This window comes from Vipera berus (assembly GCF_964194415.1).
Source record: "Vipera berus genome assembly, chromosome: 3".
NCBI lineage: Eukaryota > Metazoa > Chordata > Lepidosauria > Squamata > Viperidae > Vipera > Vipera berus.
In genome coordinates, this window is record NC_138204.1 from 33,268,338 (window position 1) to 33,290,175 (window position 21,838).

Consider the following 21,838-nt stretch of genomic DNA (forward strand, 5'->3'; position numbering starts at 1 on the left):
CATTATTAGAAAGCATCTCTGTTTTCCAAATTACAGATTCCCTCTCTTCATCCCTCCCCACTAGCTATATGGTAGCTCTTCAAATCAATGAATCATGTTGCGTCTTACTCATCTCTTCTGAATACTATAATCAACTTCTTCAAACATGTTGAATTTCTTCAAAGCTTTCCCTTCTCATTTTTATCACCCTCTCCACCTCATTCCACTTTATAACTACCCAGATACTTTTGTTGAAAATAATTACACAGAAAATGAAAATATTCTAAAAATATTTTGCAGGCCACATAATTAAAAATAGAAGATTTGATGGAATTTGGTTAAAAGCTATGTCAGAGCAATTATCTTCAGACGTACAGATAATGCAAACTGACTGTAATTCATAAACTCTAGGCTGTAATACAGTAGTAAATTATGCCTGTTATCTGTTTGTAATCAACCAGTTGCATCACTTACTATCATTGATATCACAGAGCTTTGTAATTACAAAATTCCATTAGCAATACTCTTTCCAATATTCAGACACAGAGCTAGTTTTCCAGAATTCTTCTTTAGAAAATAACAATTTTTCACAGCTGATAACAAATGTGAAATGATCTTTCACACAACCTATCAATACTAGTTCTTCAATTAAGTTTTGTTAGTCAGTGATGAAAAATAATGCAATCAAGAGTTACCGGCTCAATGTTCAAACTCTTTCAAACAAGAATATGCAGTTTTTGTATGTTGTTTGTGAAAGCAAAACCGAGTCATCTACCAGAATGGAGGTACTCTGATTTAAACCATTCTGCACAATCTCAGTATAATTAAATCCAGGAAATGAGCTGGCGGTTGCAAGTGAGCTTATTTCCAAGAAACATTCAACCTTTAAGGATACAGATTCTCTTATATATCTGCCCTGTTCACCGCCCTGAGTCCTTCGGGAGAAGGGCGGTATATAAATAAAATTATTATTATTATTAATTATTATTATGGTCTTAATTAAAAAGTCAATCCCATTTAAACTTTAAGAAAAAATAAAAATTGGTAAAAATGATAGCACCACAAGGCAGTTAGTTTCCCTACCCACTAATCCCAGGCTATTGAAATGTGGCTTGAAGTTCCCTTCAACCCGTTGTGACAGTGACGCCCCCAACAACCATGCAGGTGCTGGAATGAAGTTAAAAGGCCACACATTGCAGTGAGAGAGCAAAAGAGCAGACAAGAGAAAAAGTGTGCTGGACGTGGTAAGCAGAGCAGAAGGATGCCATGAAAAAAACTTCTGCTAAACACAGTAAATACCTTTGGCTGGACTTTCTTTGAGCTCTCAGTCTTTTTTTCCTGCCAAAAATTCACAGAGAAGATACAATGTTTGAGAAGCAGTCAGACTGAACTTGGGCACTTATTAACTATAAACGCCATGATAGCAAAGATGGGTTGTATAATTAGAAAGCTGAATACCGTGGAATAAAGTGCTTTTTAAAAAAAAAAACAGAACATAAAGGAAAAATTGCACACAAGGATCTGATAACCTATCCATATCTGCTTAGCCAATTTCATTTCAAAAATCAATCCCGCCCTCCCCCCCACAATAGGAAGCAGGGCTCTTCCATGTGACTGGTTGGCCCCTGTATTTTGTGTAAAGCCCATCCATTCCTAAATAGCAATTCCTATATTGACGCTGCTGCCAGCGTCAATTTCCCATCGTCCTGTGCACTCCCACAGGGAGGGCCTCCTCAGGGTACCGCCGGTCAAGGATTGCCGACGGGCGATCCCCAGGGGGAGGGCGTTCTCTGTGGGCGCGCCTGCCCTATGGAATCAACTGCCAACGGAACTCCGGACTGCCCCCGACCTTCGTTCATTTCGCCGGGACCTAAAAACCTGGCTTTTTGAGCTATCTGGTCTGGACTGAGGGGTTTAATGTTTTTAAATTGTGATTTAATTTTTGCGGCTAGACTTAATTTAATTTTATTTTTATTTTATATTGGATTGTTTTTAAATTTTGCCTTGTAAACCGCCCTGAGTCCTTTGGGAATAGGGCGGTATATAAACCAAATAAATAAATAAATAAATAAATAAATAAATAAATAAATAAATAAATAAATAAATAAATAAATAAATAAATAAATAAATAAATAAATATTAGAGCAAAACTGCTAATTGACAAGGAATGTAAACATCCATGAAGTATTATTCCTATTTATTTAAGGTGAATATATTACAGGCTCTGTCAATTAAGTTATTAAACTTCCCACCATTCCTTTCTCCAAACAAAGCCAAACAGCCAACTAATGTGTTGTTATGCTAAGGCAATCACTTTGCCATAGTTTGGTGGCTCTTGATTAAATCCAAACCAGATAAATTCTCTTATCCTAAAGCAGGAAAAGGCCAGGAGATTGATAGATTCCTGAGGATCTTGAAATGGATCTGCAAAGATTTCTGATTTTCCAATTGTTTGACAGCAACAATAAAACTTTCTCTCCCCTTCCCCTCTTTTTTTTAGTTAAGTATGTGAAATAAAGTTATAAAGTTTGGAAAACAGAAATGTATGATTTTGATATGCATGCTTCCTGGCTAACAGTTCTAGAGTGTATGTGTCTTGTTTCTTTTCCATCTCCTGGTTTTTGTTATACCTTGTTGATGAAGAATGATGGAGGAGTTGAGGTTTTGGCCATTTTGGTTGATACTACCCTGGCTAATCTTGAAAGACTAAACCAGAATGTAAGCTGGTTGTCACTTGGATAGGAGACCACCAAGAAATCTCAAAGCTGTGGGCTTGGACAAGAAATTAAAATGAATCCTGGATTGAGTAATGGCAAACCACTTCCATCTTTTTTGCTAAGAAAACTACATAGTTACATCATCAGCATGCATTAAACTTGGGAGAAAATTTTCTTCCTTAAAATAAAAATATTAATCAGTAGTTGATATTAGTTTTTCATAGACTACTGCAGCAGGGATTACTTTTTATGAATTGCCGTGTATAAGATAGTGAGATTAGTCTGAGAAGTGAAAGGAAATTCCTTTGATAGGCAAACACATACCCATATTCCACTATTTCTTACCTAATCAATTTGATGAACCTCAATGTTGTAATAAATATAATAAGAAAAGTTTGCCATTCTAAGGGAAAGAGTGGTGCTAATAACAGAGTGACAGAGTTGCTAACCCTTCTTTTCACTAGACTAGACATACCCAATTCTTGCAGCTGTTCTTCATATGTTTTAGCCTCCAGTCCCCTAAATATCTTTGTTGCTCTTTTCTGCACTCTTTCTAGAGTCTCAACTTCTTTTTTATATCATGGCGACCAAAACTGGATGTAGTATTCAAAGTGTGATTTTACCAGGTCATTATAAAGTGATACTAATCAGTAGGATTTTACAAGCTAAATCACTTTAGAATCTTGATGTATTTTCTTTGATGTACACCAAAACTAGAAAACGATTATACAATTGTAGTTAAGCTTCCTTCTTACCAGAACCACCTGAAGAAATAGGTAACAAATAGGTATCTGAATCTAGTTCACATTTCTTCATTTGCTTTATAATCAGGACTTGATGCAACAATCTATTTTACTAGAGTTCAAATAGCTACAGAATGGCAGAGGCTTTATTTATTGGATATACAATACACTGCTTCCCAGCCTTCTCCTGTATTCTCCTGATACACCAGACAATGTTTCTCATAACTTTTGAAAGAATTATGGGAAATTTAATCCAATTCATCTGGAAGACATCCAATTAGGCTAGATACCAATTCAATAGCTACAAACCAAGTTAAGCATCATCATATTGACATGGCATATGCATGCAACTTAAGAGTATGGAATCAAGTGTGCCTAAAATGAATATATAAAATTAAAGAGGGGCACTAAGGACTACATTAAAGACTTTGTGATGTGTTGATGGCTCAATTTTAAAAACCAAGCATTATGTGAAAAAATGATATTTCAGGAATTCTTAAGGACACCAGATGGTCAGTCACTTAATTTTCCTGTAAACAACAGATACATTAATATAATAAATATGCAATCTTTAAAAAGAGTTCAGAGAAACAGCTTATTTATTTGCCACAAATAGATTTTCTCTGCCTGCCCAATAAGGAAGAGGCTATTGGCAAAGGACTGTGACCAACAGCTTATCTGAAGAACCTAACATAGCAGATGTACATATCTACCAATAGTGTCTATCAGAATTTACAATCAATGCTCTGGGATGCCTTTTCTCTTTCTGCTTCTACTGTTCTGACCTTTTTAAAATTGGTACTAGTTTGGCATGGTCAATAAATGCATACTTGGCTGCCAATCCTGATCTCTTCTGGCAACAAGTCCATGTAAAATATTCATGCTTCTATATTCTAAATGTCATGGAAGCCAATGACAAGCACTTGCTATAGTGCTGCTATTAATGGATACGAGACTTGTCATGTGCTAAAAACAGGGTCTATATTTGATGAGCAGCAAAGCTCACTGAGATGTTACATCCATATCTACCCAACATACTTCAGTCTGGAAGGAGGAGCTCACATAATAGAAGGTATCTTCCATTCCTGCATTTATGAAACCAATACATTAAGAAGAAAGCTACACAGTCCTCTACCACATCAACATTAGGTTTGAGGAATATTCAGTTTTGTGATCTCCTCCATCACTAATGAATTGTTAAAACAGTACAACCCAAATACTTATTAGCTTAGTGAGAACTAGGTAAAAGTCAACAACAAAACTTCTCATTAAACCATGACTGAAATATAAAAGTTCATAATTGCATGTTTAAAATAAGATATTAATTGCAAGATTAGGGTTGCTTGGCATATATGAATATTGTAAAAGATTATGGTTATTTAATTGTCCCTAATAGAGAAAGTAGCTTTAAATTCATAGAAACTTTCCAGGTAACAGAGAACTCTTTTACTACTTTGGAGATGTGACAGGAGCAACTAGCTACTATTTATTAATAATGCAGCACAAGATTTATCGTCCGATAAATTGATTAGTTTATAGAAGGACATAGAACATATTTATATAATATATGTTTGAGAGCAAGCAGTGGTCTGTCCTCAAAGATATCAAAAAGGCAAAATAAACAATTACTGTGTCAATGGTTATACTAATATATTTGACAGATATGGTGGAATTTTAACCCCAGAGTTCCCAGCCAGCATGGCAATTTTGGGAGTTGTAGTTGAACTAGATTGGAGAATACTTGGTTTAATGGATTTTTGGATGCTGATTTTAAAATATGTCTTATTTCCACTAGTATCAGAAACTCCGTGCAAACAAAAACATAAGAGATTCTGAATTACCATTCACATACCATTGTACTTTTTCCCTTAAACTTGGAAAAATGACTTTCCTTGATTAAAAAGGGAAATATTCTAAAGGGAATAAAATACATAGACTAGTAATTGCAGCTTGCCATCTGCAAGCCTAAGTTTGTTGATGAAAATAGCTGTCTCCCAGTCTAGATCTAAAGAACACTGAGAGAACATTTACAGACTTAACTTTATCATACAAATACGTTAGTGAATTCTTGCTGTTTTCAAAAAAACCAGGAAATAAATGTAACATATTTTTATATTTTTAGTAAACATGGTTTTCTATATATGGTATGGTGATAAATTAATTTTAAAGAGTTCCAGAATTTTAAAGAGTTCCAGAACTTCTACAAAAGAAAACGAAACTTTAACTTACATTAACCATTTTTGTTGTATGTTATAGACCACATGTACTTACCTTGAGAAGATTATATGAAATTGAAAAGACAAATATTGTCTTCTGTGATCAATAACAGCATTGACATCATTCATTATCAGAAAGATATCCCACTGGCAACAGAAAGATTATCTCTCCATCTCAGCTCCCTGCCATACTGAATTGCTCCTTAATTGCCCAGTATAATGAGGGCAAAAATCTAAACTCCCTTCAGCATGATAGTTAGGATATGCAAGATATTTCCCTTTCTCTACAACAAAAATGCCTGCTCAAGCTTCACAGATCCACTGCATTTACGCAGTAACTCACTTGAACACTCTGACAGATTCTTTTCAAAGGTGGAGATTTGCTGTTTGACCCATCTTGAACTAGTTCTTCTCTTCCTAGATGCTTAACCACAATGCATCTTTCCAGAGAGTTACTCCTAAAGTAAAAGAAAGATGAATCCATGAACATGAATCACTTGAAGAAATATCTTGAATGTTCCTGATATTTTAGTTCAGTAAACAAGCTAAATTAAACAAGTAGGATAGTTTATATGGATAATAATAAATAGTAATATTTAAGAAACAATATGGTTCTACTAGCAAATACTTGAATCATGGTTAAAGTTGTATCCAGTCCCATATTAAATGGCAGAATTAGTGAATTTTAATGAAAGGTCTTTGTCCCTTGAATGACCATTCACAGCTTCCAAATTGCCTTTGAGGGCTACTGTATGAAGTCAACCCATAACATGACAAGATCATGATTGACTTTTATTGTCATTTCAAACTATTACTTTGGGGATACATTTTTACATACACACATATCTATATATTTCCTCACACATGATGTAAAAAATTATGGAGATGCTAGAAGGTAATTGAAAGGGAAAATAGGCAGCTTATTATAAATGTCAATTCAACTCAGATTCCAAGAAACCCGGAAGAAGCATTCAAATCATTCCAAAAGCCTCTCCCTTAATGAACTCACAATAAATGAGGTTGAAAATTCCTTTAGAAGTTTACAAGTTTCTGCATTTACCCAAGGCCAGAATTAAAACTATCCTACTGAAATTTGTGCAGTTCTTGCTTCCTTGATCTTCTGTCTGGAATGCTAGGGTATTTTTAAAGCTACAAAACATGCTTTTCTATTCATAAGGAAACAAATATATCACAAAATCCCTTCATTAAAAAGAGTCTTTGAACTTACTTACTTAGCTTTACACTTCTGCAAGGCTTCATCAGCTATCTGCTTCAGGTTAATCAGCTTATCACCTCTATAAAAGGCATCTAAAACAACAAGTAAATCATTAAAGTGGTTCATCAGAACAGGCCAGGCCCTTGAAGGTTATCCATCATAAAGGAGGGACAGAATAGTTTAAAGTAAAAGAAGCAGAGAACAATAGATTTAAGGGAAAGGCCAATGCAGCAACAGCAGCAGTTTCTTCAAAATTCAGAGAACTTGAAAGAATCTGGGTTAGAATTAGATTAGGGAACAATCAGAACAAACTGGATGGCCTTTGTCATACCTTACTTCCTCTTTTCATGACAGAATTAAGAGAATAACAAATTTGGGAAGGATCTTAGAGGTCTTCTAGTCCAACCCCCTCCTCAAGCAGGAAACACTATGCCATTCCAGACAAGTGGCTGTCCAGTCTCTTCTTAAAAACCTCTTGAATAACTTGAAAAACGTGAATAGCTGACTTTAATTTTGTTACAAATTAAAACATAATGTTGCAGGATCCATTCTGAGTGGATCACCAGGACCAGAGGTTTAGTCTTCCAAGCTCTTGGACTCATATAGAAGCCCATCCTCAGGCAACTTCTCTCTCTCCAAAATATGTGCACTGGAGTGTTCTATGCATAATATTTATGTGGTGCCTGGTTGTGTGTGGCTCTTAGTTGTTAATTGGGGTGTTGTATTGTAGCACAAGGAAACAACAACCAATGACTTAAGAGCTAGCCATCAACACCTCAATTAACTAAAAGCCATACACAACCAGGCACCACATAAAAGCCACAACAACCAGGCACCACATAAATACTACTGTATAGGGCAGCCCAGTGCACACATTCTGGAAAGAGAGAGAAGTTCCCTGAGGATGGGCTCCAGCATGAGTCCAAAAGCTTGGAAGACTAAACCTCTGGTCCTGGTGATTGACTCAAATTGGATCTTGCAACATTATCCTGGGACAGATATATTTGCCTTCATTCATAAAACATAATGGCTCTACAGTTAATTGAGGGTAGTTCTTACAAGTCTGAAATCAATTTATTTTATTAGGGAAGGATATCTAATAAAAAGCAATAATTGAGCAATCTATGGCTTTTCAAATGTAAGACCTGCTTTTTTTACTAGAGCATTTTCCTGCTTTATGAAGCTAAGAAAATTGATTAACTTATTTTTAAAAATACTTTGGACATTACACCATAGCAACAAAAGTTATAAACAGTTATAATTCTATTTTACCAGGACACTATGCTATATTGACAATAGATTGATCAAACATATTCCTGTAAGTTTTAACCAGGAAATAGATCTTTCCTTTATTTCAAAGATGAAGAGTATAAAGTTATCATTAATTATAAATCCAGTTAGGTTATGCTGATTATATACAAAATACGGTACCTACAGGTTATCTTAGCAGCAACTCTAAGATGGCGGACGTGTCGGGCGGAGCTCCGTAAGCTCCAGCTGTTGGGCGTCCCTTAGGAGCCCCTCAGGGGTCGTTTTGGGCCCTCTGGGTAGGGGATTTGGATTGCTAAATCCATGAAGTTACGAGGCAAATAATGAGGTAGTTTACTGTTTGCTTGTTCTATCTGCGAGCTGCCTCTCTCCATCTGCTCTTTCCATCTGCTCTCGTCTTCCGCGGTGTTCGCTGGGCTCGGCTTTTTCGGCCTGCCGGCTCCTGCTGCCCCAGCGTCTCCGGGCCTCCCCGGGGATGCTGCGGTCGGCGGCGAAGGTGTTTTCCGTTGTTTTGGGCCGCCATGGGCCGTTGGATCAACATTGCTATTTTGAGCAATTTTCGGCCGTTCTCGGCAGCGTTCTCGGCGTCCTCGGAGCTCCAGCTGATCGGCGCTTCCGGGAGAGGAGAGGAGAGCTTGTACGAGATGCCTGCGGACTATTCTGGCGGCGGCAGCAGCGGCGGCGACGGCGGCAGCGGCGGCGACATTTTGTATCACTCTACCTGCCTTGGGCCGTCTTTGATTGCTGCCTCTTGGCCCGCTCTTGTTAGACCGTTTGCTCGCTCGATCGCTTGCCCGACCTTCCGCCCGCTCCCGCCTGAGCCTTTTCGGCCCGTTTTCCATCGGCGGCGGGAATGGCTGGATCGTTTTTTGTTCTGGCGGCGTCCTGGTGGCGGCAGCAATGGCGGCGGCGTCTGCAACGGCGCTCCGGTGGTGGTAGCGGCCTTGGTGGCTCAGCAGCGATGTTGCACTCGACTTGTCTTCTCCCCCGTCTGCTTTGCTTGTTCCAGATGGCCTGGTACCCTCACTGTTGCTGGTGGCCCTGGAGGTTCTTGGGTTAGCCGGTTAACTCCGGTGGATCCCAATGGAGCCCAGCGGTCCCTTGAAAGACCTATGCTCTCCGTGGCACCTGTTGTGATCCTGGTCGGTGCCAATGGATTTTTGGACCTAAGGGAGTTAGACTCAGTAGACCACAATCTGGAAGGCCCCCAATGATTGCAGAACTGAGGGCCCATGGAGTTGTGGCCATGAACAATCTCCTGGAACGGCAGAGCAACGGAGGACTCGGCTGTTTAGCAGTGCAGACTTTGATGGCGTACTACGATGGATTATTATACCACCATACTTTTGCATTCGGACTGTTGCTTATTGTCACCTACATATCATCCCCAAAGGATTCAGAGTTCCCTGGGTAATAGCCACCGTGAGAGGGTGGCTTGAACTTACATCTGCTGCCCCTAGAGGTGAGAGCTCTAGGGGACATGCTATACCCAGGATGGGTGTTTCAGACCCCCCCCCAGGAATAGGCCTTGCGACTGTCGTGAGAGGACGGTGGTTGGCCTGTCCTGGGGGTGCACCCAGCTTAGTGGCAGTGGCTGGGTGGAGGGCCGGGACACCTATTTGTCCTCTGCTTAGACCCTCCTTACTGACTATGGACTGCCTGCATCTGGACTGTTCTTATGCCTTATTTTAGGTATTCTTCTACGGACTTGCTCGCCCTCAGGGGTGCTCCCCCTTCCTGGGGGCGACCCGCCTTTCCAGCCGCGTACAATCTCGAGGAAGGGCCCACTTGTTGGGACCCTGAGAGATGGCTGGGCACGGGTAGGGGCCTCCGACGTAAACCTAATAAGAGGCCCCTGGTTTGTTTTTTGTCGAAATTTTTTCGGGGGTTAGGGAGGAGGGAGGGTACTTCTTTTGGTTGTTTGGACGAGGGGGGCAGTCCAACAACCTCTGTTCAGGCCAGTGCTGAGGCGGATCGCGGGGGGGAGGAGCGGGGGTCGGTTGCTTCTGGGGCTCCAGGGCCAGTCGTGGGATTACCTATTCCCACGACGTTAGGGAATGGCAGCAGGTGTAGGAACAGAGGGCCGTATCGATCTCTGGGAAGGTCTCTCCGCTGCTTACAAGCGGTGAGGCACTCCGACCCTCTGGCTCCGCCCCGAGGTCCCGGGAGTGAGGATGTGCAGCCTCCTGAGCTCCGGCTGGTGTACTTGAATGCCAGGTCTGTCGTTAATAAAGCTCCTCTCGTCCGTGACTTGGTCGAGGGTGAGCAGGCGGACCTGGCTTGCATCACGGAAACTTGGTTGGGCCCAGAGGGCGGTATTCCTCTGGTTGATCTTTGCCCACCAGGTTTCCGGGTGCTACACCGGCCTCGGGCTCAGGGTAGGGGTGGGGGAGTGGCTGTTGTTATGAGGGAGACCTTGTGTCCACGGGAGGCCACCGTTCCCCAGATAGTCGGGTGTGAGTCTCTCTTCTTGAGATGCGGCCCTGGTGCACAGTTGGGCTTGCTGCTGGTGTACCTTTCGCCTAGTCACGCAGCAGCAGCCCTGCCTGAGCTTCTCGATGTCCTCTCTGGGTTGGTGATTGAGTTCCCGAAACTTATAGTTTTGGGGGACTTCAATCTACCATCTCTGGGAGGATCATCTGAGTTGGCTCGGGAGTTCATGGCTTCCATGATGGCCATGGACCTGACGCAAGTAATTTCGGGACCGACTCATGAGGGAGGCCACACCCTTGACCTAGTTTTCTTATCTGGACGGTGGTTAGATGATCTTGGTGGGGGCTCCCCAATTGTTATGCCCCTGTCATGGACCGATCATCATCTCCTGCGGCTGGTCTTCCGTTTTGCCACCCCCCGCCGTGGGTGTGTGGAACCCATCAAATGGTACCGCCCCAGACGCTTAATGGATCCCCAGAGGTTCCAGGCGGTGCTGGGGTCCCCACCTGCCTCCCTTGCTCACAGCTCGGCAGACGCCTTAGTGGAAGCCTGGGAAAGGGCGGCCACTGAGGCTCTTGACCGAGTTGTACCCCTGCAGCCCCTGACCCGGTGCAGATCCCGTCGAGCCCCATGGTTCTCCGTGGAGCTCCGGGAGATGAAGCGTCGGAGACGGGGCCTAAAGAGCGGTTGGAGATCCAGCCGATCCGAATCCGATCGATTGCGACTAAGAACCTACACTAGGTCTTATCTCGCTGCGATAAGGGAGGCGAGGTCTAACCACTTCGCCACCCTTATCGCGTCCGCAGATAATCGCCCGGCCGCCCTGTTTAGGGTGACTCGCTCCCTCCTGAATCAGGAGGTGAGGGAGGATCCCTTGCAGGGTCGTGCCGAGGAGTTTAACCAGCATCTGTCAGACAAAATCGCTCGGATTCGGATCGGTCTGGACTCTGACTGGGCAGAGTCTGTCGAGCAGGACACGGGTGGTCTTGTCGATATCACCTGGGAGGAGTTTGATTCTGTGACTCCGGAGGAAGTGGACAGGATCATGGGGAGGCTGAGCACCACCACATGTTTATTGGACCCGTGCCCTTCCTGGCTGGTCTATGCAGCCCGGGAGAGGACACGCAGCTGGTTCCAGGCAGTTATATCGGCTTCTTTGAGTGAGGGTAGCTTCCCCGCCGTCTTGAAAGAGGCGGTGGTGAGGCCTCTCCTCAAGAAGCCTGCCTTGGACCCAGCTGTATTGAACAACTTTCGTCCTGTCTCCAACCTTCGCTTTCTTGCGAAGGTTGTTGAGAGTGTGGTGGCACATCAGCTCCCTCTGGTCCTGGATGAAGCGGATTATCTAGACCCGTACCAATCGGGTTTCAGGCCCGGGTACAGCACGGAGACGGCATTGGTCGCGCTGGTGAATGATCTCTGGAGGGCCCGGGACAGGGGGCATTCCTCTGTTCTGGTCCTATTAGACCTCTCAGCAGCTTTCGATACCATCGACCATGGTATCTTGCTGCGGCGTCTTAGGGGATTGGGAGTGGGAGGCACGGTTTTACAGTGGTTCTCCTCCTATCTCCAGGGACGCTCGCAGTCGGTGTTGGCAGGAGGGCAGAGGTCGACCGCGAGGTCTCTCATTTGTGGAGTTCCTCAGGGGTCGGTCCTCTCGCCTCTCCTGTTCAACATCTATATGAAACCGCTGGGTGAGATCATTCGTGGTTTTGGAGCTGGGTATCATCAGTATGCTGATGATACCCAGCTTTTCTTTTCGACCCCAAACCACCCCAGTGATGCCCTCACCGTGATGTCCCGTTGCCTGGAGGCGGTTCGGGTCTGGATGGGGAGGAACAGACTTCAACTCAACCCCGACAAGACCGAGTGGCTTTGCATACCTTCATCCCGGGTTTATTCGGACATTCCATCTCTTTCTATGGGGGGCGAATTATTACCCCCCGTAGATAGGGCTCGCAACTTGGGAGTCCTCCTGGATTCACGGCTCACTCTGGAAGACCACATAGGAGCTGTGACTAGGGGGGCTTTCGCCCAGGTTCGCCTGGTGCGCCAGTTGCGGCCCTATCTAAGCCGGGATGATCTATGCACAGTCACTCACGCGCTCGTGACCTCTCGACTAGACTACTGCAACGCTCTCTACATGGGGCTGCCCTTGAGGACCACCCGGAAGCTCCAACTGGCACAGAATGCAGCCGCGAGAGTTGTGTTGGGAGTTTCCCGATACTCCCATGTTACACCTCTGCTCCGTGAGCTGCATTGGTTGCCAGTTGTCTTCCGGGTGAGATTCAAGGTACTAGTCATGGTGTTTAAAGCCCTACATGGCAGGGGTCCGGAGTACCTCAGGGAACACCTGCTGCCGGCGTCAACTTCCCTCCGCCCTGTGCGTTCCCACAGAGAGGGCCTCCTCAGGGTGCCACCGGTCAGAGAATGTAGATTGGTGGCCCCCAGGGGGAGGTCTTTCTCTGTGGGCGCCCCGGAGCTATGGAACCAGTTACCGGTTGAGCTCCGGACGGCGCCCGATCTTCGCTCCTTTCGCCGCGATCTGAAAACATACCTGTTCGAACAAGCCGGCCTGGCCTGAGGGGGGATTGGTGGGGTTTTTACTATCACTTTATTGGGGTTTTATTAATGTATTTATTGTTGGGCATGTATTTAATTACTTTTTAATTTTTGTAGCTTTGTGTTTTATTCTTGCCCTGTACACCGCCCTGAGTCCTTCGGGAGAAGGGCGGTATACAAATATTAATAAATTAAATTAAATTAAATTATCAAAAAGCAATTTACCTGCAGTTATGAGAAGTGAGCAGTTGGAATCTAGAATTCTCTCACAAAGAGATTCTGCTGAAAAACCTGCAAACTAAAATCATAATCACAAATATAACTACTGAACAGCAATAACCACAAAAATGCCAATTTGAACTATTTTGAATAGGATTTCAGACTACATGTAGGAATAATGCAGAAATAAATATTCTTAGCTAATTAGTTAAAAGATAATTTAAAACTGTTTCACAATACAGCAGAACTCCTTAGAAGAAAATCTTTGTTACAATCAGTGAGAAATGCATTGGAGACAATTATAATTACAAATTGTATACACGTTTCACTGACGTCTAGCTTGATCAAAACCTCTGCCCTTTCCCTAATGTATAAACACGCTGTTGAGCACACAGCAAATAAACCTGCTGCTATGGACTGATGCTTTGCAATTTGTCAGTATTCTGTTGAATTATTTAATGCAATGTTTTGGGGTTGTTGTTTTTTTAAAAAAGAATCCAGATGGGAGAGGGAGCCTGAGAGGCAACAAAGAAGATATTTGGGAGAGACACTGAATCAGAGCAAACCTGATCCCTCACTTCACTGAGTAAGCACTTTGGAATATTTTCCAGAATTTTCTGAAAGCCAAGGAGAATTTACAGCAAAGATCCTTTACACAACCAAGGTCCTTTACAAATTGACCTTTACACAGGTCAATGTGAAATTATTTTCCTAAAAAGGCTGCTTAAAAGTTTAGGGAGATTTTTTAAAATTTAATTATTTAAGTCTGAGGTCCTCTTTAGAAAACAAAGTGATTAATCAGCATCTGCTTCTTCAAAAAGGGCATAGTAACATACTCACCCTCTCCAGAAAGTAACTCAAAATCACAAGCTATCTTAGTTTAAATTACTACCTATGTCATAGTTCATTTCAATTAGGTGTTATGGTACAGTACCTGGTCTGCAAAATGCAGACAACCATTAATTGGCAGCAAGGATTTAGAACTTATTGTATTATCTGTTGTTCATTTGGATTTGCATACCACACACAATAGCTCAAATTTCAATTAGTAATAGTAATAAAGTTGGAAGGGATCTTGGAGGTCATCTAGTCCAACCCCCTGCTCAGGCAGGAAACCCTATACCATTTCAGACAAATGGCTGTCCAGTCTCTTCTTAAAAACTTCCAGTATTGGAGCATTCACAGCCTCCGGAGGCAGGTCGTTCCCATAGTAACCCATAACCTTCAAGGATATAATGCAATAAATGTTTTTGTTGAATATATATTCCTACCACAATGGAATGAAGTGCTCCAATTCTGGCACAAGCTAGCATAGCGATCACCAATTCAATTATCATTGGCATGTAGATGGAAACTCTGTCTCCTTTTTTCACGCCTGTAAAAAAATAATAATCTCAGATCAGTCAACTAAAACAATTTTTTCCAGTCAGCCATGCAAATCATCATAATACCTGAAAATAAAATGAACTTATTGAGCATTCATTAAAAATGAAATTCTGATGCCTGCTCAAAAATAATATATATATGTATCCATACATGTACATACCCACACATATACATATGCTGTATATACACATATGTATGCATGTGTACACACACACACACACACACACAATATTAATCACAGTCCATTTTGAATACATAGTAGAAAAAAAGAGCCTTGAGAATTAGCAAGGTTGATATCATAAGGTACAAAGTTATTACAGAATCTAGTTGTTCTGCTTTGGATACACGAAGCCTCCTCCCAGATGATAACAAAGAAAACCAGTCATGGAGAAGATGTGTAGCATCCCTGACAATGCTGTATCAAGCAGTGCTTATATGCCATGTAATATGTCAAACAATGAAACTGAAACTAATGCTATAAATATGTCTGCCAAAAAAAATGATGAAAGTTGCAATTGCTGTGAGAATATTGAAAAATGCTGGGATACAGAAGTAGTTGGTACTGTATACCTGAGACATGTTAAAATATGAATATGTTTTGCTTATGAAGTAGCTCTGTGACTTCTTTATAATATGTGAAGATTATATTGAAAGGATTCTGTTATTACTGCCTTATAAAAAGAGAAATGTAGCAACAAGTAATCTAAATGCACAGGAGGGTTAACTTTAAAGCATGCCTGAGAATGTTGGCAGAATTCTGCCTGAAAGGTGATAATAAGTGAAACTCAGGAAGAGATTGTGGCTTTATACTAAGCAAGGGGTTTATAGATTAGATTTTGCTTTTCAACATGTCACTGAGAAATGAATGAGGCAGTTTATTGTATGTATATTGATTTAAAGAAAGTGCATGATGAGGAAATATTTGAGTTATGGAATGTTTTGTGCAGGTATGGAGTTGAAATGCAGCAGAACCTAGGTATGATGCAGGTAGATTAATGTGGGAATAATATGAACGCTTAGTGAATGATTAAACCTAACCTTACTAATTAAGACAAGGATCATATTTATGGATAAATGTGTAAGAAATGCGTTTTGAATGTAGTCCCGTAGGCACTCAAACACTTTTTATCAAATAGAGACCTGAGAGAGACTGGAAGGTCCATTTTCCTGCCAGTGGGGTGCTTCAGAAACGGAGCATTCCTTTCTATTTCTGAAGCGCCCCACTGGCAGGCCATTTCTCAAGCCCTTTCCTGGTGACAACGGAGCCCCCAGAGGGAGCACGCCTCACTCTGGGGCTCTGTTTTTGCCGGGAAAAGCCTTCACTCAAGGCCGTGCACACGGAGCTTCAGTCACACGGAGCTTCAAAATGCAGCAAATCCCTGCGTTTCGAATAGCCCCATAGGTGCTCAAACACTTTTTATCCAAATGGAGACCTGAGTCACACATAATATTTTATTAATTTTCCAATTTTGCATTTGAGTATTTAAAAAGCAATGTGGTGACTGGGTTAATCAATAACAAAGTCTTAGTGGAAATCTCAGGTTACAACATCAGATATTTCTTCTCTTTTTCCCTTAACATTTACTGTCTCATATTCAAGTTAGTACATTTCTAATTATATCAACTCAATAAAAACATCATTATTACATTTATCAATAAATTTTTTGCTTATACATATCTTAATTACATTCAATCTTCATAAACAATCCATATCCTGTTATTAATTTTTACTCAATTTTTAGTTTCTCATCAATATTCCAATATAACCTTTGATATTTATAATTTTCAGAGTTTGGGTAACCAAAATTTTCCTTATCTCACTTCACAACAAACTATAATATGCAAAATAAACATTTTATCTATTTGAATGTAATCTTGTTCTATTTCCTAAGAGTTATTTATTTTCTACCATATTAAATCATCTACTTAATAATACAATATCCCCTTTAATAAATCAAAACCATTATATATATTTATTAACCAATAAATCAAACATATTCATAATTTTCTTTTCCCTTTTAGGTCTAATTTTTAAATATTAAACAAATAAAATCTTTATTTTCAACTAATTTGCAAATAATTTAAAGCTAATAACCAAAATTCCCCTTATCTCAACATCTCCCTTTAACCCTCTGACAATATAAAATCCCCTCTAAAGAGTCAAAACCCGTTTTTTCAACCTTATTCTAGCTTTCTTCCTTTGCCAACTAGGCTTCCATATCAGCGCTTTTAGGTCATCAAATAGATCTCCCTCTATTCTTATATATATTATTTGAATTAAAGGAGACCATTTGACTACCAGTTTTCTGGAAGGACTAGCCCATTTGTGTTCGTTAAATTGTCTCCCTGTTATTCCAGTCCCCCATGTTTGCTCTGATATATTTGTCTTCAATTCAATCTGTTGTTTTTTCTCAAATGTCTTCTGATTTATATAGAAAGTCATTGCCATTTTCAATGTTGTCACTTCCTTTTCTGGATTTTCCATCAGCTGTATTTGTTGGTCAATTGAGTCCTCTGTCTTAATATTTGATTGTTCCGCTTCTTCTGTTATCTTCTGCATTGTTGGTTCTTTGGTTGGTTGTAGTCAAAATTTGGCTTTGTGCATCTAAGCTGGCGTCTTGATCGTTTATTATAGGTTTTATTTTATCACAAGCTAAAAGAATGGTTTCATGTATTGCTTTCAACATGGAAAGATTCTTTTCCTGGTCTTCATCCATCTCTTTCACATATTTGTAAATGGTCTTTCTAGTAAAAGTTGTTTGTTAAACAAAAGTCAGTAAAGGTTTACATTCATAGTTCAAGTAGACCAATTTTGTTGCCCAGCTGTTCTCTTACAGCTAAGTCTCTCACAGATGGTACCAAGGTCAGGAAGGTCTTATCTAAAGTCTGGACTTCGAGACAAGTCTCTTTTTATTAGGAAATAACAAATTGCAATACCAAGCTTCATCACAAGATGCCACCGATGCCATTTAAAGTTTTTTAAGTCCCAAATTTTTCTAATTCTTTTTCCAATTTTATTTCTTTTTTGTAGATAAAAACAAAAGTCTCCAATAGAAATAGGAAAATTTTTGGTCCCCAAAAACATATAAATCCAATTAGATTAAAATTGTTCTTTTTTAATGCTTTGATTCCCCTAAGTCAGGGGTAGGCAACCTTGGCTCTTTTATGACTCGTGGAATTCAACTTCCAGAATTCCTGAGCCAGCACGGCTGGCTCAGGAATTCTGGGAGTTGAAATCCACGAGTCATAAAAGAGCCAAGGTTGCCTACCTCTGCCCTGGGTAGTGAGACGCCGCTATTTTTAGAGGGTGGGATAGAAATTCCCTTCCCTTTCTCCTCACAGGGGGAAGATACTTCAAAGCTTTTACAGGAAAAGAAGGTAATTAGGGTAAAGAGAAGATCAGATCTCACCCAGTTTCATCCGCGTTGCTTTCAAAGTGCTTGATAGTAGATTTGATTTCAGCTGTCTGCAGCCTAATGACGAGCAATATTGCTATGGCAGATCTTTTCTCCGCCAGTTTGGAGGGCTGCCCCAGATTGAGCGGAAGGGCTGCCGCCCTCCTGTGATCAAGCAGGGGACCCCTCCTTGCTTGTCACCCCTACAGGGCGACTTTCGACCCATTCCAGGGTCCCCCAGCGAAGGAAAATCAGACGTGGAAGATGGAGCTCGCCTTCCAAGCGTCCGCAGTGGCCACGTTGGCAAACCAGAAGTCCGTTCCTTTCCATTTCTGAAGCGCCCCACTGGCAAGCACATGGACCTTCCAATCTCTCTCAGCTCTGCATTTGGATAAAAAGTGTGAGTTTCTCCACTCTGTCGGAGTGGAAAGAAGCGGAAGCGCAGAGCAGGATGGCTCTCAATAAGGCCGGTGCACGTGAGTTGAGCAGCGCACCCACATCATCTTGAGAGGAATCCTTGCTTTCTTCCTTTGATGGAGCAGAGAAACTGATGCTGCTACCGCCACTTGAGTGAGGAGGAGAACAAGGGGAAGAGCAGTTAGGATTTGTGCCAACAGCCAGTCAGGCAAGGAGTAAGTTGGACAGCGTGGGTGGCTGGCTGGGGAGGGAAGGAGAGATTGTGGCAAGCAGCTTGGATGCAGGTGCAAGGGGACTCACCCCATGATGCCTCCCCACTCAGTTGAAGACTTCGTTCCTGCCTTCAAACCAAGGCTGGCACACATGAGTGAGCAGCGCACCTGGGACACAGACGGCATTGGTTCCTGCACCCGGCCAACTCCAAGTCCACGCTTTGCCCCATAGCCATGCAAATGAAGCAAATACTCCCCCCCCTCAGAATGGAAGCTTCTGGGGGCCACGATCTATTTTGCAGCAAATTTGTGTTTGAGCTCACACGATATTATAGCACCCAGGAGCTTCCACTGTTGGCGCGAAAAGCATTTCCAAGCTGTCTCTCCTCTCCCTCAAAGGGAAAGAAACCACAGCAAAGGTGAGTCAGATTTTGCAAGGTGAGTCCGGCGCAGCAGGAACATAGGGAGAAGCAGTTGTGGAGAGTGTGGGGGGGGGATAGGGTGAATGTTGCAGAGCTTCTGCGATCATTCTTAAGGGCGAACAACTGCCGTGGTGCTGCAATATTGCTAATTTGGGATTTGCTTATAAACACTAGGGGCCGCTGGTTGCGTAACTTCGAACAAATGTTAAGTGAATGCTCATAACTCAGGGATTACCTGTAATCACCTGCATTTTAAAGAATAATTGGGCTACAAACATCTTCATATATTCACTAGCTCTGTGCCAGATATCAAGCAGACAACAGGTGACAGTAATGATTTCAAACACAGTTACTGGCTTCATGCATACTGCCTTACTCATCAGTATATTTCTATTCTATTACTATTGTGTGATTGGTTAGGAATGTACTGCTTGAGAAATTTTAGGCTTCATTTCAGGTGGAAAGTTATCAACATTTATTTAGCATATCTCAGAACGGGAAGAGACTCTGATTTATTAAATGTGTACAAAAATACAAAATACTGCTGTCAAAATTACACTCCTGGTTCTTAAATGTTTTAAGCTAAATACCAGGAATGGAGAGTCTCAACAAATACAGGAAATTGTTCACTGTTCATAAATTTATTAAGAGCATACAGGGAACCACCTGATCTCAGGAGTGGAACTTTCTGTAAATATCAATAGGCCTGCTATAACCTTATTGTCTTTAAATAATGACTGAATAAAACTAAACTAAAATATGCATATGAAATAGGGTATGCTTAGCCATCTTCATTTTAAAAAGTGTATCCTTTCCTTTCAATCTATGTATCTCGCAAAGATGTAAAAATCTTATCTGACTGAATTCAAAAAGAAGTTTTAATCCTATTTCAAATGTGGACTAAAAGAAATTGAGACAATGTGGCAAAGTTGAAGTTAATGCTAAACTTTCTGTAGCTTAACAATATACCAGAAGCGGAGCCCAAATCTGACTACTAAAGAGCTACTGATGGTTATAAAAATTATAGTCTTAATTATGGCTGTAAAACCATTAAAATAAGGCTAATCATCATAATAAAAATTAAGATATGGATTGTTAGCATAGGAAAATTATACTATATCCACAAAATCACCCTCTAAAGTTTAAGTTAAATACAATTCAAATTCAGATGATCATCAGTTGTGGATGGGAAGAATTAGAAGATAATATTTAATGGTCAGACAACATAGACAACTGTGGGACATAACTTCCTTTGGTCTATTCTCATATGATCAGGAACCTGGTGGCATAGCTTCTGATCTTTCTTCCCAGGTAATATGCTAATTTCAAGTGCACAACAAGGTCACACTTAAAAATTTCATTGTGGATGAGAGAACTGACCTAACATGTAGAATAATGGAGTTGCAATGAATCTCAGGAGATATCTAATCTAACCCCCTGCTGAATGTTTAGACCATGGTAGACGAACTGGATGACGCAGATTTTACCCTAATCTGTCCCAAATGGAGCCAGCTTTTTCACTGCAATATTAACCCAACTTCTCTCCAAACTAGAGCAGAGTATAAGGTTTTTTACTGGTGTTAAATTAATAAGATAGATGAAAATGCTGTTTGATATATCACCCACACTGCTATCCTGGAGTTCTCAATCAAACACTGAGATGGCCTCTGAATGGTAATGTAAAACTCCCAAACTATGATCTTGGTACTTCAACATTGAGACTGATGCCACTGTAGTAAGGAATTTCATAGCCTCCATAACAACAGTTGTTCTCTCTTCAATTACAGATAACAACTTAGGCCACAGGATACTTTCAATTTAATTTTTGCTTTGCAACATGAGAATGATGACAGCCTAGATACTGGGATCACTTTGCTCTACTGGTCAAACTATCACTTGGTGAACTTTTATCATTATCCCTCTCTGGAACATGTGATGGACCTAAAAAAAAATTCTCTCCTGAAACATATAGAATATAATGAGCTCTTCAAATGAGCTAGAAAAATGCACTAGATTGGGTCACCATTGATCCAATCAAAACTCCCCTATGGAAAGAAGCTAAAAAGACCACTGGCATGATTATACCTAAATCTCCTAATCACCATTGTGAAATCAGACTTTCTTCCTGGCTTTATGGAGAGTTCTGGATGATGAAACCCGTCCTGAGATTAATAGAGTACAAATGGTGTAAGGTCCACCACATGCTGACACAATACACATTAGTTCACAAACTGCTGACTCTGCAGCAAAAGTTATAAAGGTGATCTGCTATTTTGTAGTGTCCACTGTATCTGCAAGTAGCACAGTTTTTAAGACAGTTAAGAACTTACAATAGTACCATCTGCTCTGGAAAATTTTACCTTAAAATCCTTGGAGACCTGCTGTGACAAATTTGTGAGGTATTTTGAGGATACAATTCAAAGGGTAATTCTCAGTTTTCCAGGCCTGAAAATGTGGACAAGAATGTGGGTTCAAGGTACCCAAGAGATTGTCTTCACTTCTTCATTCATTAAAATTATCAGGAAAGGATTAGATTTTTGTGCCAAAGCTGTCCTCATGCATGTTTTTTACAGGCAATAATTTTCTGTGATGGTACCTGTACTCTGAAATCTTCCTAACCCACCAAAACCAGAGAGGTGTCTATATCTTTGGTTG

The 21,838-nt window shown here is 41.2% G+C and overlaps 1 protein-coding gene across 4 annotated transcripts in view; it reads right to left on the reverse strand.

Moving 5' to 3' along the window:
• The window catches only part of ACSS2 (acyl-CoA synthetase short chain family member 2), a 64,761-nt gene that overhangs the window by 23,800 nt on the left and 19,123 nt on the right, over window positions 1-21,838 (reverse strand). For 2 of the 4 annotated variants that reach the window (XR_014025736.1, XM_081322227.1), the window contains exons 4-7: window positions 14,623-14,726; window positions 13,358-13,430; window positions 6,888-6,963; window positions 5,999-6,113 (exon numbers count right to left, since the gene is read on the reverse strand). Coding sequence is in view for 3 of the 4 variants with exons in the window: in XM_081322227.1 (XP_081178353.1) it covers window positions 5,999-6,113; window positions 6,888-6,963; window positions 13,358-13,430; window positions 14,623-14,726 (368 nt within the window). In the remaining variant the exon portion in view is untranslated. Of the gene's footprint in view, window positions 1-1,278; window positions 1,318-5,998; window positions 6,114-6,887; window positions 6,964-13,357; window positions 13,431-14,622; window positions 14,727-18,147; window positions 18,464-21,838 lie in introns of those variants that run through there. The other 2 variants (XM_081322229.1, XM_081322228.1) reach the window with 2 other exon arrangements.